The sequence below is a fragment of the Lagenorhynchus albirostris genome, chromosome 13, assembly GCF_949774975.1.
Source record: "Lagenorhynchus albirostris chromosome 13, mLagAlb1.1, whole genome shotgun sequence".
In the NCBI taxonomy this organism is placed as follows: domain Eukaryota; kingdom Metazoa; phylum Chordata; class Mammalia; order Artiodactyla; family Delphinidae; genus Lagenorhynchus; species Lagenorhynchus albirostris.
In genome coordinates this window covers 11,455,213-11,470,336 of record NC_083107.1, presented here as the reverse complement: position 1 = coordinate 11,470,336, position 15,124 = coordinate 11,455,213, and the positions used below count along the sequence as shown (strand labels likewise).

The 15,124-nt window shown below is 49.5% G+C and overlaps 1 protein-coding gene across 1 annotated transcript in view; it reads right to left on the bottom strand.

Moving 5' to 3' along the window:
• Nucleotides 1–14,904, bottom strand: part of FBLN7 (fibulin 7) — a 45,407-nt gene extending 30,503 nt beyond the window's left edge. Inside the window, exon 1 of the mRNA XM_060170071.1 lies at nucleotides 14,422–14,904. Within this exon, the coding sequence (XP_060026054.1) occupies nucleotides 14,422–14,904 (483 nt within the window). The remainder of the gene's footprint in view (nucleotides 1–14,421) is intronic.
• Between the last annotated feature and the right edge of the window lie 220 nt (nucleotides 14,905–15,124).

The window sequence follows — 15,124 nt, the reverse complement described above, 5'->3', positions numbered from 1 at the left end:
TTCGTTTCCATTTCCTAGAGTTAATAACGTATTTGTAATGGAATCAAGAAAAGACATGCAGTGAAACTCTTCCATTCTTGAGTAGGAAAAAGATCAAGATTTACCGCTTCTGGTATCAAACTCTGCCGCAGAGGGCCGGTCACTTCCCTGAACTCAACACCAAGGGCAGTGTTTGCAGAGGCGAGCAGAAGCAGAGACAGAAGTAGCAACAGCAGTCACCCCAGCCAGCTCTTCCTGAGCTGGGATGAGGTCAGGCTCCTGGGAGCAAGGAGGTCACAGAACTACCCTCCAGCCACCCCACCGCTCCTCCAGGGAAAGTCTTGTCCATCTTCTCTCCAACGCACCCTCTCACATGGATCTAACGGAGACGCCTCAGGGCTGACAACGGCCCTCTTCCTGGGAGGCTGACCAGCTCCCGAGACCCCACCTGCTGGCCCAGGGGTGGACACAAAGATGCTGTGTGTCCCCCAGCTCCCCCCATGCCCATGCCAGAATTCGGTAGGCGGACCTTCCCGCCCCATCCAGGCTTCCTTGCCATCCGGGCTCAGTTTACAAGTGAAGCCCAGCTCTCAAAGCCCTGAAGGGCCCAGGCATGGGGGGGCACAAGGATGGGGGGTCCTTGAGGCTCCATTCTCACGTGACCTGGCTCGACGGTCATCCTGACAGCGACAGTCTCGGCACAGTGGCTATTTCTGAGAGCCACCTCAAGGATAATGGAGCCCCAGACCCCTCCAGGCAGCCACGGATGACCCCTTGGACCTCGGAAGGGCCCTCTCACGCCGGTTTCTTCTAAGCCACAGCTATGTGTCATGTCAGCATGTTGTTAATGGGAACACAGATGTTTTGATGCCGTTAGATCTATGAAAGGACGGAGCACACTTGCCAAGTGTGTGCCTGCTAGCCAAGGCTCGAGGCTCTCTGCATCTGAGTCATGTAGAATTTGCACAGGATTTTTTTTCTCCGAACGTTTTTTTGTTTTGTTCTGTTTTGTTTTTTTAATTTTAGGCCAAATCAGAAGCGGGTTAGAACTCCTCAACTTCTCTCATTCCAGTGACCTTGACCCAGCACCCACACAGAAGAGTAAAGGAAGGACACTTCTGGGGGAAGTGAGGGAATTTTACTTGGGGAGGTGCCCAAGGCCCTTGTTTTAGGGTTCTCCAGAGAAGCAGAACCAAGAAGAACCAATTGTATCTGTACACACCCTGTAGAGAGGGAGAGAGAAGGAGAGAGATTTATTTTAAGGAATTGGCTCATGCAAAGTGTGGGCTGGAGACCCAGGGAAGAGTTGGTATTGTAGCTCCAAAGGCCGTCTGGAGGCATAAAGCCCTCCTTCTCTGGGGACCTCAGTCTTTGGGATGAAGCCCACCCACATTATGGATAGCAACACGCTTTACTCAAAGTCTACCATTTAATGCTAATCAAGTCTCAAAAAATACCTTCACAGAGACTTCCCTGACAATCCAGTGGTTAAGACTCCATGCTTCTACTGCAGGGGCCGCAGGTTCAATCCCTGGTCAGGGAACTAAGATCCTGCATGCCGCACCGTGTGGCCAAAAAAAAAAAAAAACCTTCACAGCAACATTGAGACTGTTGTTTCACTAAATATCTGGTCTAGCCAAGTGGACAAAAAAAATTAGCTATCACAGCCCTCCAGCAGAGTCTCCCTTTGTGTACTCAGGGCATTTTGGTTTCTTACGATGCCGGCTGCCCAAAATTCTATATTTTCGCCCCAACTCAATTCTTGTCTACTTTTTGAAATGGCCACGGGAACAATGACAACAGTGGAAGCCAAGAGGCAGCACTGCCACCACACTGCACACAAGCGAACTCGTTAGATGCTCACGACAGCCCCGGGATATGGGCACCATTATTACACCCACTTTACAGGCAAGGAAGCCAAGTAGTCACTTGGCCACGGTGACGCATCCAGTATTGAAATCCCAGCAGGCCTCCTCCAGACCCTGATGTGAAACTTCAGAGAGGGGTCCATGGAGACCCCCCAGGAGCCCTCCTCTGTCCGTCTCCCAACTCCTCTCCTTTTCTAGCACCCCCTTGACAGGCAGCTCTGGTCACCTCTCTCCTGACCCCTTCGCATGCCTGAGGGCGGAGAACAAGTTATAGACAACTTGGAATCCTCATCACTGAGGACAGGACCTGAGTACACACGAGATGCTCATTTGAGCGAACCAACAAAACAGATGAATGAGGAGCGAAGGAAGATGTAAGTGTGAGCCCACGGCAGTCTTCCTCATCTTACTCCCCAAATCCACCATATTCTTTCACCTGCTTGCTGCCCGGCCACGCTTCCCGTGGCCACATTCACCTGCAGACTTGGTTGTGCCTTTAACACTATCACTTTACGTCCAGCAAATATCTCCCCTAACGCCCAGCCCAGTGGGGAGCTCCGTGCACACACACACATTCACACACACACATACACAATACACATATACACACACATACCACATACACACAATACACATATACATACCACATACACACACACATATAAAACCAGCCACAGTCCCCTGTGGAGCCCCCTGGTACTGGGCCTTCCCCTCACCTCTCTCCATAACTTGAGGACCTCCTGGCTGCAGAAATGGGGCATGTTTTGCTTACTTCCTTTTGGGACTTGACCCAATATGAGTAGAGAAGGAGAGAGGAAGTTGAGAAAATAAAGAGGAAAAGAAGAGGAAAAAGAAACTTAGTATATCGCATCTTCTCCTCACTTACTCATTTTTTGTTTGATTTTTCTTCTTTTTTATATTACATTTTTTATTGTGGTATAATTGACATATAACATTCTGTTAGTTTCACATGTACAACTGAATGATTCCATAATTCATTCATTTATTCATTATTCCACAAATATTCACTAAGCATCCTACTTCGTGCCAGGTACTGACGTAAGAAACGGAGCCATCATTATCTCATTTAGTCCTCCTTGCAGCCCCCCTAGGCAGGCATGGTTATCCCCATTTCACAGCTACAGAAACTGAGGCTCAGGGCATCTGGTTGGTCAATGGCAAGGCTACCTTACCACTCACACTGTGCCCAGTCCACCCACTGGGAAAGTACATTCTTCTTCTCTCTTCAGCCCGAGGGAACCAGGACGAGGGGCTCAGAGGCCCCAGTTTGCTAGTCGACCCTCTCAGTCCCCCCACTGTCCCCCCCAACACACGCATGGACCCTTCAGGGAACGTCAGCCCACATGTGTGCACATTCACACATGATCCAAGATTTCTGCGACTTGTGAAAGTAGACATCTGGATCTGACCGGGTCTCCTGGGGCTGACACCAAGGAGGCGGAGGGCGCTGGGGGGCCCGGTCCTGGCGGGCAGCGTGGGCAGAATGAAGGGGACTGATGAAGTGAGTGCGGTAGGCATGGCCATGCATGAGAGGTGGAGCCTTGTGAGTCCTTACTCTTAAAGTAACTCACCTGGATGGTTGTGAAGGCTCAATGACACACATGGTACACTTTCAGATCTTCCTACCTTCGCTAGCGAAAAATCCCAAGCGTTTCTCCGTGAGCAGGCAACGGTGCGACAGAAACTACCCTGTCCTGCACCTGCACCTGCATGCCACCTGCTCTCCCTGCATCCTCCCGGGCCCTCCTGCAATCGAAGCTTCCCAAAAGACAGAGGTCAGAACCCCAACACAGGACTCACTGGGCTAAAATCAGGGTAAGAGTCTCAGGTTTCTGGGATAAGAACATAGATATCTTTGGGCGGAGGGCATTATTCTGCTTACAGAGCCGTATGTGATCAAGCCCTGCCACCTCCAACTGTGTCCAGATCAGGCACCTTCTGTGTCCCAAGATTCAGACCTCCTCTGTGTTTCTCTACACACCTCAGCAAGATTACTTCTACCTCAGGGCCTTTGCACTGGCTGTTTCCTCTGCCCAGATTCTGCCCCTGGTCCTTGAAAGCCAGGCTCTTGTCTTTCCATTTTCATTTAGAAGCCCCCTTCTCAAAGAGCCCTCACCTGCCTACTGAGTACTAAGCTGCCTCCTGGCCACCCTCCAACACAACACCCCACTTCCACGCTCTGCCTCCAGATACGTTCAGGTTTGTCTTGTTTTCCTCTGCCTGCTTGGTGAGCCACGTGACAACAGGGTCTGTGTCCACCTCATCGTTCTCTACCCTAACACGTACTGAGCCCTTATCTTGGACCTGTTCTCTGAATGTCACTCATTTTCTCCTTCCTACAACCCCATGAGACAGGCATCTCAGAGGAGGAGACTGACTTACAGAGGCAGGAACTTGCCCCGGGTCACTCAGCCGGGAAGCATCAGAGCCAGAACACAGACCAGGCACTCAGGGTCTTCTCCACTTGCTACACTGCCTCGGGCCCTGCTGCCTGCCAGACCCAGAAAATCACCTGGTAGGAAAGGCTCTCAGGACACAGTTGTAGAATAGTTGTAGAATCTAACCTTACTAGTTAGATTCCTTCTGGGAAGATAAAAAATCTTTAATTATGCCATCAGAGAAGGCGCTGGGAGGTAATACTGACAAGTTTGTATGTTTTTCACACCACAGTGTAAATGACTGATGGTGTCTGATGCTTCCCTGGAAGAAGCTTGTCTTTTTGTCTTTTTTTGCCTACAGACACCCCCGGCGCTTTCCCTTTCTTCAGATCAGTCAAGAATCCTCTGATTCTCTCGGCTCCCTGGGCCGCGCACCCAGTTACCGATCACACTCTGCCCCCAACCCCTCCCGCAGAGACGGGAAGTCCAGCCTAGGGGAGCAGAGGGAAGGGCATCTCCTGAGGGTCTAGAGGTAACCTGATCCCCGGCATAAAGAGACATGTCTGAGTCAGGAGCCAACCAGGTGACAACGGTGAGGTCAGGGGGCAGCCTAGGGTCTCCTGAGTCCCTGGAGTTGCCATCCCACCCCCACACCTCCAGTCTTTGATGTGAATGATGTCACGTCTCAGTCTTACCTGGAAACGCAGCCCCAAGGTGAGCTCCCTGGGCTTTGCTTCCCATTTAAGCTGCTTCCCTCTGCAGAGTCTGGCGCCCAGACTGCCAGAGGGACACGTGTTTTCCCGCATACAGGGAAAATCAATGGTTACTTCCTCGAGATAGAGGTTTACTTACTGAAATGGGTAGGTTTGGGTCCTGTCAAATGGTAGGTGCCTATTGTTTTCTTAAATGAAGATGTGTGTGACATCCTTATTTTAGGTGCCAGGCAACTCCAGAGAAGCAGGGAAGACTCAGGTAGAGGGTTTGAGAGGACATAGAAAGTTCTGCCCACTCAGGGAGTCTGCCCCGTTGTCCCCAGGGCCCCAGGGCTGCACAAGCCTTGGGAAAGTTGGTAGAAGCATGGCAGCCCACCATTGCCCCTATAGATCAGGGGCACCGTCAGGCCTCTGTCAACAGTCAGGGGATGGACACTCCTCCTGGGGCAGCTGGCTGGGAGGCAGGTGGAGGTGGGCGCATGGAGGGAGGGGCCGGTGCCCAGATGGTGGGGTGAGCAGCTCCACAGGCATCTGGCTTGGTCTGCCTGGAATCAAGTCCAGTGTCAAACAGAATCCTCCAGGGGGGAGCAGGCCTGGGAGGGCATCAGTTCCTGCCTGAAAGACTCCAGGCCAACCCGAGAACCCAGGGCACTGCCTCCTTCCCCAGCTGTTCACATCCAGTCCACACCCTCAGCACTCGTTGCCCAACGCCCCCGGGGGCCAGAAACTGCCCCACGGAGCAAAGGGGTCTCCACTCTTCTCTGTAATCAGGGCCGTCCTCGACAGGACTTGGAAAGAGTCCCCCTCCTGAAGTTGCCAGGGAAAGGTGGAGGCTGCTGGAGAAAGTGGAAGACGCCAGGACAGCCTCCCGGTCACCCATCCTCACCCTGACCCCACCCATTCATCTGAACACTGTCTCTGGGGGCAGTAAAGCCCTGGATCACTACTGATGAAGGTTTGCAGAATGGCAATCTCTTCCTCCCCACACCCACGCCATCTGCAATGAGGCTCTGCCAGTCTTCCCATCCAGAGGGAGGTCTGTTTTCCCATCTCCGGATATGGGCGGGTCTTGTGACTTGCTTTGGCCAACAGAATGCACTGGAAGCGATATACCAGTTCCAAGGCTGGCTCTGGATTAACCACATTGTCTAGTTTCTGTATGTGATGTTTTGACATCTGGGGCCACGCTGACTTGGCACAGACTGCCCCTCTGTGGCAGGGCCAGCAAATTCCTAGAGACAGCAAACAACACAACACCCTCCCTGCCCATGCCCAGCACACCTTTGGTAGCAAACCAACTGAACCAGAGCCCATCCGCCTGCTTATCTGGCTCCGAAGCTTGTGAGACACTAACACCCGCCCAGTCCCCGCCAACAAACCCGGGGTTCGGCATCAGACGACTAGGGGCAGCCCTATATACCACCATCCTGCTACAATTATCCCAACTAGCCAATCTTAACCCGGTTAGTCCCCTTAACCTGTCTCACCCATTTCTTCCCTCAAAACCCCCAGTAAAGGCTTTCCAGAAGTTTCCCTCCCTCTCTTCCTGCCTGCTGTTCTCTCTGTAGCCCAACTTGGTATGACATTCTCCCTCCTCGATAATGGGAGTAACACACTATCTTTTCCGGCAGTGTCTCCTGATCTGTTGGCCTCACCACACTTGGAGGACGCCAAAATCCCAGCTTCATTTTAGAACAGCGTCTCAAGAAGTCTTGGGCATTCTGCTCGTCCTGGCCCTTGACCACTTTCTACCATGTGAAAAACCCAGCTAGCCTGCTGGAGGATGAGAGGCTGCATGGAGCAGAGCCACCCTGGACCAACCAGCCGCAGCTAACCTGGCAGCCGTCCACAGGTGAAGAGGAGCCCAGACCCGAAAAGCGGAGCCTGGAGCCATTGAGCAGAACAGTCGAGCTGAGCCCAGCTCAGACTGCCACCCTGATCAGCCAACTCCAGATCTAGAGCGGCCCTTTCAAAACCAAATGCACGGTCCTTGTCTGTTTTGTTCCCGGCCTGGGCCACGGCAGTCAGCAAATATTTGTTTGATGAAATGCCCCATTTTCAAAATGGATGATTCCCATGTCCCCGTAGCTTCCGCTCACCCCCATGTATTCTTATAATACAGGCGCCGGTGTATAAAACCCTGCTGCAGGGTAGCAAATACTCCTGGTGCTGCGAGCACGGCAGATACCTTTAATCGAGCATGGTATCCTTTTGTAATGAGTTCTCAAGTAAACAGCAATCCGTCTCAACCTGGAGTCCAGCCAGTCCATCGAAACTGGCAGTAGAATTGACATCGATAAGCTGACCATACTACACCGGGAAGGAACATACTTGGGTTTTCATATTTCCACCCTTCTTCATCTCATTTGTTCTCAGACCAGGGAATAGGTCTCAAACCCTCCCCAACTCCTTCCCTCCCGACTCAGTCAGTGGGGGGACACTGGATGGGGGCATTCCCCCCCCCTCGCTCCTTCCTCTGTCTTTGTTCCCAATATAAGGATTCAGCTGCCACTTCCTCAGGCACATCAGGCTCCCCATCTCCAGCGTGGGGATAATGGTGCTACCGTTGCCTGCTTTAAAGTTTCAGGGTAGAAAAATGGTGACATCTACAATAGGAAAGTGATCTGGGAAGGGCTAAGGATCGCAGATTAAAACATCATTTTTCCTGAGAACGTGTTCAAAAAAACAAGGGAATAAGCCAAGAAAGAGGAAGACATATGATCTAGAAAACATAAACTCCAGCGCAGGCCAAAGTCCCTGGGTAGCCACAGGGCCATGAGCCCAGAGAAGGTCAGCATGACTGGGATCCAGGGGGAAAGCAGCCCGACAGAATATGGACTAGGAAAGAGATTATTGGAAACAACTGTGCTTATGTAGAGGACGAACCGGGCAAAAGTGAAAAATCTTGAGGAAAACCAAAAAGTTACACAAGAAAGGAAATTAATCATAGTAGACTATTTGGCCCTGCAGCGAACAATGGAACAAAGTACTCATCTGTCGTTACAGGAGATCAATTGTTGAGAAATGGGGAGTAATTTCCAGGGCATTTAAAATCAGTTACCTCAAGAGACAGTGAGGACTGTGGAACAATTTCTTGAAAGCCACAAGCTACCAAAAGTCACCCAAAGGAAAAAGCCTACCTTAAGTAGTTCTGTATCTGTCAGAGAAATTGAATTCATAGTTAAAAACCTTCCAGAAAAGAAATCTCCAAGCCCACAGGGTTTCACTGGTCAATTCTACCAAACATTATAAGAGGAACTGACACCACCTCTACACAGTTTCATCCAGAAAACAGAAGAGAAGGGGACAGCTCACAACTCATTTTAGGAAGCCAGTATTACCCTGGTAACAAAACCAGGTAAAGACAGTAGAAGAAATCCATAAATGAGGGATAGCAAACTGTGTCTGTAGAAAGAGGGCCAGAGAGTCAAAGTTTTCATCTTTGCAGCCCATAGGGTCTCTGTTGCAACTGCTCACCTCCGCAATTGCAGTGCAAAAGGCAGGTATGGATGACATGTGAGTAATCAGTGTGGACAGATTTGACCAGCAGTGTACTGGATGTGGGTCACGGACCATAGTTTGCTGACCCCTGCTATACACCAATATCCCTCATGAACAAGATACAAGAATTCTCACAAAACATTAGCAAGTAGAATCCAGAAATATAGACGATGTATACGATGCCATAATCTATTAGGGTTTATCTGGGCATGCAAGGCTGGTTTCAAAATTAGAAAATCAATCACACAGCATTGTAAATCAACTGTACTTCAATTTTTAAAAATTAAAAATAAATTAAAAAATTCAGTCAAAGTCATCCACTTTAATAACAGACTGAAGAAAAACCACAGGATCACATCAATGAAAGCAGAAAAAGCATGTGATAAAATTCAACACCCATTCATAATGAATACTCCATCAAACTATGGCTAGAAGAGAACCTTAACCTGACAAATGGCATCTGCAAAAACCCACAACCTAGCATCCCACTTAATATTAAAAAACGGAATGCATTCTTCGCAAGTTCTAGAACAAGGCAAGAATGTCCACTCTCTTACTCAACACAGTACTGGAAGTTTTAATAAGTGTAATATGGCTAAATAAATAAATAAATGGTGCATGGATTAGAAAGGAAGAAATAAAATTGCCCCTATTCACAGATAACATGATTGTTTATGTAAAAAAAACCTGAGGGAATCTACAAAAAAAAAACGCCCTATAACTAATAAGTGTGTTCCACAAAGTCACAGGACACCATGTCAACACAGAAAAGCCCACTGAATTTCCATATACAAGGAATATAGCACTGGAAATGAAAAAATTTAAAACCTAATACCACTTAAAATAGCTCCAAAAATGAAATACTTAGATATAAATCTAACAAAACATGTTTCTGTTGGTAACTAAAAAATGCTGATGAGGGAAATCAAGGAAGATCTAAATAAATGGAAAGACATATTGTTTTCACAGATTGGAAGACTCAATATTGTTAAGATGCCAATTCACCCCTAATTGATCAGTAGGTTTAATGCAGTTCCAATCAAAATTCCAGTGGAATTCTGTGGATAGGGACAAGCCGACTCTAAAATTTTAATGGAAATACAAGCTATAATAACCGAAACAATTTTGAAAAAGAATAATAAAGTCTTAAAATCTATCCAATGTTAAGTCTTATATAAAATTACAGTAACGGGACTTCCCTGGTGGTGCAGTGGTTAAGAATCCGCCTGCCAATGCAGGGGACACGGGTTCGATCCCTGGTCTGGGAAGATCCCACATGCCTCTGGAGCAACTAAGCCCGTGCGCCACAACTGCTGAGTCTGCGCTCTAGAGCCTGCAAACCACAACTACTGAGCCCACGTGCTACAACTACTGAAGCCCGTGCGCCTAGAGCTCGTGCTCTGCAACGAAAGGCCACTGCAATGAGAAGCCCGTGCATGGCAACAAAGAGTAGACGCCTGCTCGCCACAGCTAGAGAAAGCCCGTGTGCAACGAAGACCCAATACAGCCAAATAACTAACTAACTAAATAAATAAATAAAATTACAGTAATAAAGATAGTGTGTTACTGGCAGAAATAAACCCATATGACGCACTGATTTTTGACAAAGTTGCTCAGACAATTCAACGGCAATTCAACAGCCTTTTCTACAAATGCTGTTGGAACAACTGGATATCTACATGCAAAGTGTTCATCTCAACATAAACCTCACACTTCACACAAAAATTAACTCAAAATAAATTACAGATCAAAATGCAAAAATGCAAAACTACAAAAATTTTAGAAGAAAACATACAAGAAAATTTTCATGATCTGGGGTCAAAGAGTTCTTAGACTTGACACCAAAACCATGATCTATAAAAATAAAAAATCGATCAATTGGACTTCATCAAAATTTAAAATCTTTGGTCTGGGAAAGACACTGCTTAGACAAGCTGCAGTGAATGAAATCCTGCCATTTGCAGCCACGTGGATGGACCTGGAGATTGTCAAAGTAAGTCAGAGAAAGACAAACATATGACATCACTTATGTGGAATCTAAAAAAAAATGATACAAATGAACTTATTTACAAAACAGAAATAGACTCACAGGCTTAGAAAACAAATTTATGGTTACCAAAGGGGAAAGGTGGGGTAGGGAGAAGAATAAATTACAAGTTTGGGATTAACATATACACACTACTATATATAAAATAGATAATCAACAAGGATCTACTGTAGAGCACAGGGAACTATACTCAATACTCTGTAATAACCTATATGGGAAAAGAATCTGAAAAAGAATAGATATAGGAATATGTATAACTAACTCACTTTGCTGTACACCTGAAACTAACACAACATTGTAAATCAACTATACTCCAATATAAAATAAAAAAAACTTTTTTAAAGACAAGCTGCAGATAGGGAGAAAATATTGGCAACTCACACATCTGATAAAGGATTTCTATTTAGAATGTATAAAGAATACTCAAAACTTAACAATAAGAAAACAAATCACCCATTTGGAAAATGGGCAGAGGGCCTGAACAGACACTTCACCCAGTAAACTATTCAAATGGCAAATAAGCACATGAAAAGATGTCAATATTATCAGTTATTAGAGAAATGGAAATTAAAACCACAATGAGATACCATTCCATACCTATTAGAGTGACTTAGAAACAAACAGACAAACCTGATAATATTAAGTGCTGGTGAGGATGCAGGGCAACTGGGTCTTTTATGTATTGCTGGTGGGAATGCAAAATGATACAACTGGTATGGAATACAGTTTGGCTGCTTCTGACAAAGTTAAAGATACACTTACCATATAACCCAGCAATCCCACTCCTAGATATTTACCCAAGAGAAATGAGTGTTTTTACATTCACACAAAAGCTGTATGGGAATGTTTACGGCAGCTCTAGTCATAATCACCAAAAACTGGAACTGATACCATGGGTGTCATTCAGTTCAGTGGCTGAATTGATTAAAAACAAAGCTGTGATACGTCCACACAATGGAATGCTACCCAGCAATAGGAAGGAACTGTGCATCCCCAGAACGACATGGAAGAATCTTAAATGCTTTATGCTACGTTAAAGAAGTAAGAGTCAAAAGTCTATGTACTTTTTGCTTCCATTTATATTACACTGTGAAGATGAAAAAACCATAATGATGAAGAACGGATCAGTGTTGCCAGGCGCTAGGGTGCCCGAGGGTGTGACTACATAGGGCATGATGATGTCATTTTGGGGTGGTGGAACTCTTCTGTCTCCTGACTGTGGTGGTGAGTACCACATATAGAACATAGTTCTATGGTTAAAATCATGGAAATGTACACCAAAAACATTTCTTTCCTATTACACTGTAAAAAGCAATGTATTAACTGGGAGTAGACAACCAAAAGAATGAATCTCTAATGGTGGAATTTGGAACCCTGTGACATGTGATCACAAGGAGGGGTTTTGGAGAAGGGGAAACATTCTGAAATACCATAGCCCCCCCTCCCCACAGGCAACGAGGAGGCCGAGAGCCATTGTGGGGGAAGAGGGTGAGGCGTGGGGTGTGTTAAATGTTCTCCCTTTCCTGTCTCCCCAGCAAGGCTGTTTCTCTTCCTGGGGGAAGGCCACACAGAGTGGGCAGTAGTGTTGGGAAAGGGCTCCCACTTACGGGATCCCCACATTGCTCAACCTCCCCTCCTTCCCCAGGACCACTGGCTCTCCAACAGCAGGTCACAGAAATCTTGCAAAGTGACCCAGGACAGATGTGCTGAAAAGTCAGACAAGGATTAGGGGTGAGATTCCCCCGACTACATAGGACTTTGGGTGAAGGACAGTTTCGCTAGAATTTTTAAACTAACTTCTATGGAGAATCCCTTCTGCTCCCTTTCCCCTTCACAAAGCCCAGTGAGGCAGGTGCTCTCGCAGGTAAAGAAACCAAGGTTTAGAGGAGAAGGAATTTGAGAAAGCCTGGACGTGGCAGGGCAGGGATGGGACCCAGATCTCCCCCAGGAACAGAGCCTGAGAGAGCTTACTTCCCTGCTTGAACAGCAGCTGCAGACATCTGAGAACTGCCAAGGTGTCACCACTTTTCCAGGTAACCGTCAGAGATCGGATAATGGCAGTGCAGAGCCCCTCAGCTTCCTCTGGTACTTCCTATCCACCCTGCCCCCTCTCCCGGCCTGGGTGGGGAGCCGGCTTAGGGATGCACCTACCTGTGCTTCTGGCTTTGAGCTCTGGGCCTCAGGTTCTGTTATGTAATCTGCATCGTGGGTGGGGCACCCCACTGTTCTGTTGGGTGGGTTGATTGTGGCCCTAGACCAGGCTTCTGCTGCCTGGTGGCTGAGTGACTTCCTGCAGTGGCAACTCACCGCATTCTGCACTCACACGGGCCGTGTTTGGTCTGAACTGAGTTCTCCCTGCCTGGAACCCCTTCCTGTGCCCCAAGGGCTTCTAGGTGGCCACGGTTGTGCCTGTCAGGTATTCAGTCCATGGGTGAGAGTCTGTGGGGAAGGGAAAAGGCTTGGAGACCAAGGAGAGAGATTAAATTTACTCCACTCCTTCCTGGCCATGTGAAACTTGAGTAAGTCAGAATCTCCCTGGGTCTCAGCTCCCTCATCTGCAAAATGGGGATGACAATAGTTCCCGACTCACAGCGCTGCTCTGAGAATAAAGAGCCTGCAAGATGCTTAGCAAAGAATACAGCACTCATCACTCAGGGAGCTTTCTTTCCGTCTGCCGTTACTATTGTTGTTATGGACGGTATTCTTGGGGTAGCTGCCCCACAGCCCACGGGACACGCCATCACAGAGGGAGGGGTCTCCAGTTTCCAGAGCCAGTCTGGTGATAGCTGGCTCTGAATCGAGCAATTCCAGTCTCACCTTTGGAAGACACATTTTTATCTGCATTCTTATCTTAATTTTAACCATGAGTTTTTACTGCTTAATGTAAAAGTGAACCTGGTCAAGCACATAAATCCAGTGGGACTCCAACAGACACAAACGTCAGAGAGAGAAAAATTAAACGGCGAGCTGCCTGCAAGTGTGGGAAAGAAATGCAGTCCCAAATCTAAGGTCCCCTGGGCTCAGGTGAGGCTGCTTCAGAAACCTCCCACCTGTCTCTGCCTGGGAAACGCGGCGAACTGCTAAGAAAGTTCTGAGCCTTTAAAAGTTGGTGGTGGGGCTTCCCCGGTGGCGCAGTGGTTAAGAATCCGCCTGCCAATGCAGGGGACACGGGTTCGAGCCCTGGTCCGGGACGATCCCGCATGCCGAGGGAGCAACTAAGCCCGTGAGCCACAACTACTGAGCCTGCGCTCTACAGCCTGTGAGCCACAACTACTGAGCCCACCGCCGCATCTACTGAAGCCCGTGTGCCTAGAGCCCGTGCTCCGCAACAAGAGAAGCCACCGCAATGAGAAGCCTGCGCACCGCAACGAAGAGTAGCCCCCGCTCGCCACAACTAGAGAAAGCCCGTGCGCAGCAACGAAGACCCAACGCAGCCAAAAATAAATTAAATAAATAAATTTAAAAGTTGGTGGTGGTAAGAATGATATTTCAGTTAGAAATTTAAATGTTGGAAGTTGGAGGGGAGGGGACAACCTCTACCCTAATTGGGCGAGCAGGAAGCTCTTCTGGAGACCTGAGGAAGACCAATGTCTCATAAATCCCAGGGCAATCTTTCTGCAACGCACGGTTCTCACGCGGAGCCCTCTCTCTCCCTCCCCCCAGCGGACCGAGGCTTTCGCACAAACTGCTCGGCTAGACCAGCCCGGGTTCTCCCAGACGCCCGGCCCGCGATGCATCCGATGACAGATGGGGGGGGAATCTCACTCTTCCCTCTTAAAACTGAACCCCAGCTCCAGCCTCGCTCCAAGCCCCCAGCCCGAGCATTCCGGTGGAATGTGGCGAGCCCAGGTCCTCCGGCCTTGGCGTGGCCTCCCCTGCAAGCGGGACAGGGGAGGGGCGGGAGGGACACTGACCTGGGAAGCCCGCGATTCGGGGCAGGCGAGGAAAAGCAGCAGGAGGAAGAGCGCGCGGGGACAGTTGGGCACCATCTTGCCAATCGGAACCTTTCTGCTTGGGAAGGGGAAATAACTTTGCCTTCCCTGCCGAGGTTGTCCCAAGCCGCAGCCGCAGCCGCCCCTGCGGGGAGCGGGGCTCCGCGCGGCCCCGAGCGGCTCGGGCAGGGAGGGAGGCGGGAGCCCCGGAGCGCAGCCGGGCCCGCCGCGCTCGGGAGGCGCAGTCCCGGGTCCAGGTGCGCCGCGCGCAGACCTGCAGCCGCAGCGTCCAGGAGCGTCCGCAGCCGCCCGCACGAGACAATCGCAGCGAGGCGGGGAGGCGCCAGCCCCTTGGCCAAGGCCGAGGAGGAGGGGCTGCCCGGCCAGGAATGCGCCTGGGAGCGCGCCCAACCCGCGCGGCTCCCCGAGGAGGCCGGGCGCGACGCCGAGGACGAGCGCGGGCATCTTCAGCGCCCTGGCGGGGGAGGCGGCCGAGGCGGCGCGCACGTGCGTGCGGGATCCCGGGAGCCCACCCCGCGCCGGGCCGCTCCTGACCCGCCCCTTTCCCGGCTGGGGATACTGAGGCTGACATCACCCAGCAGAAAGTGGAGCTTCAAGCCCAGGTGTGTCCAACTTCAGAGCTCACGTGAGGACATCTTCCTCCACGGCCCTCGGAAGACAGGAC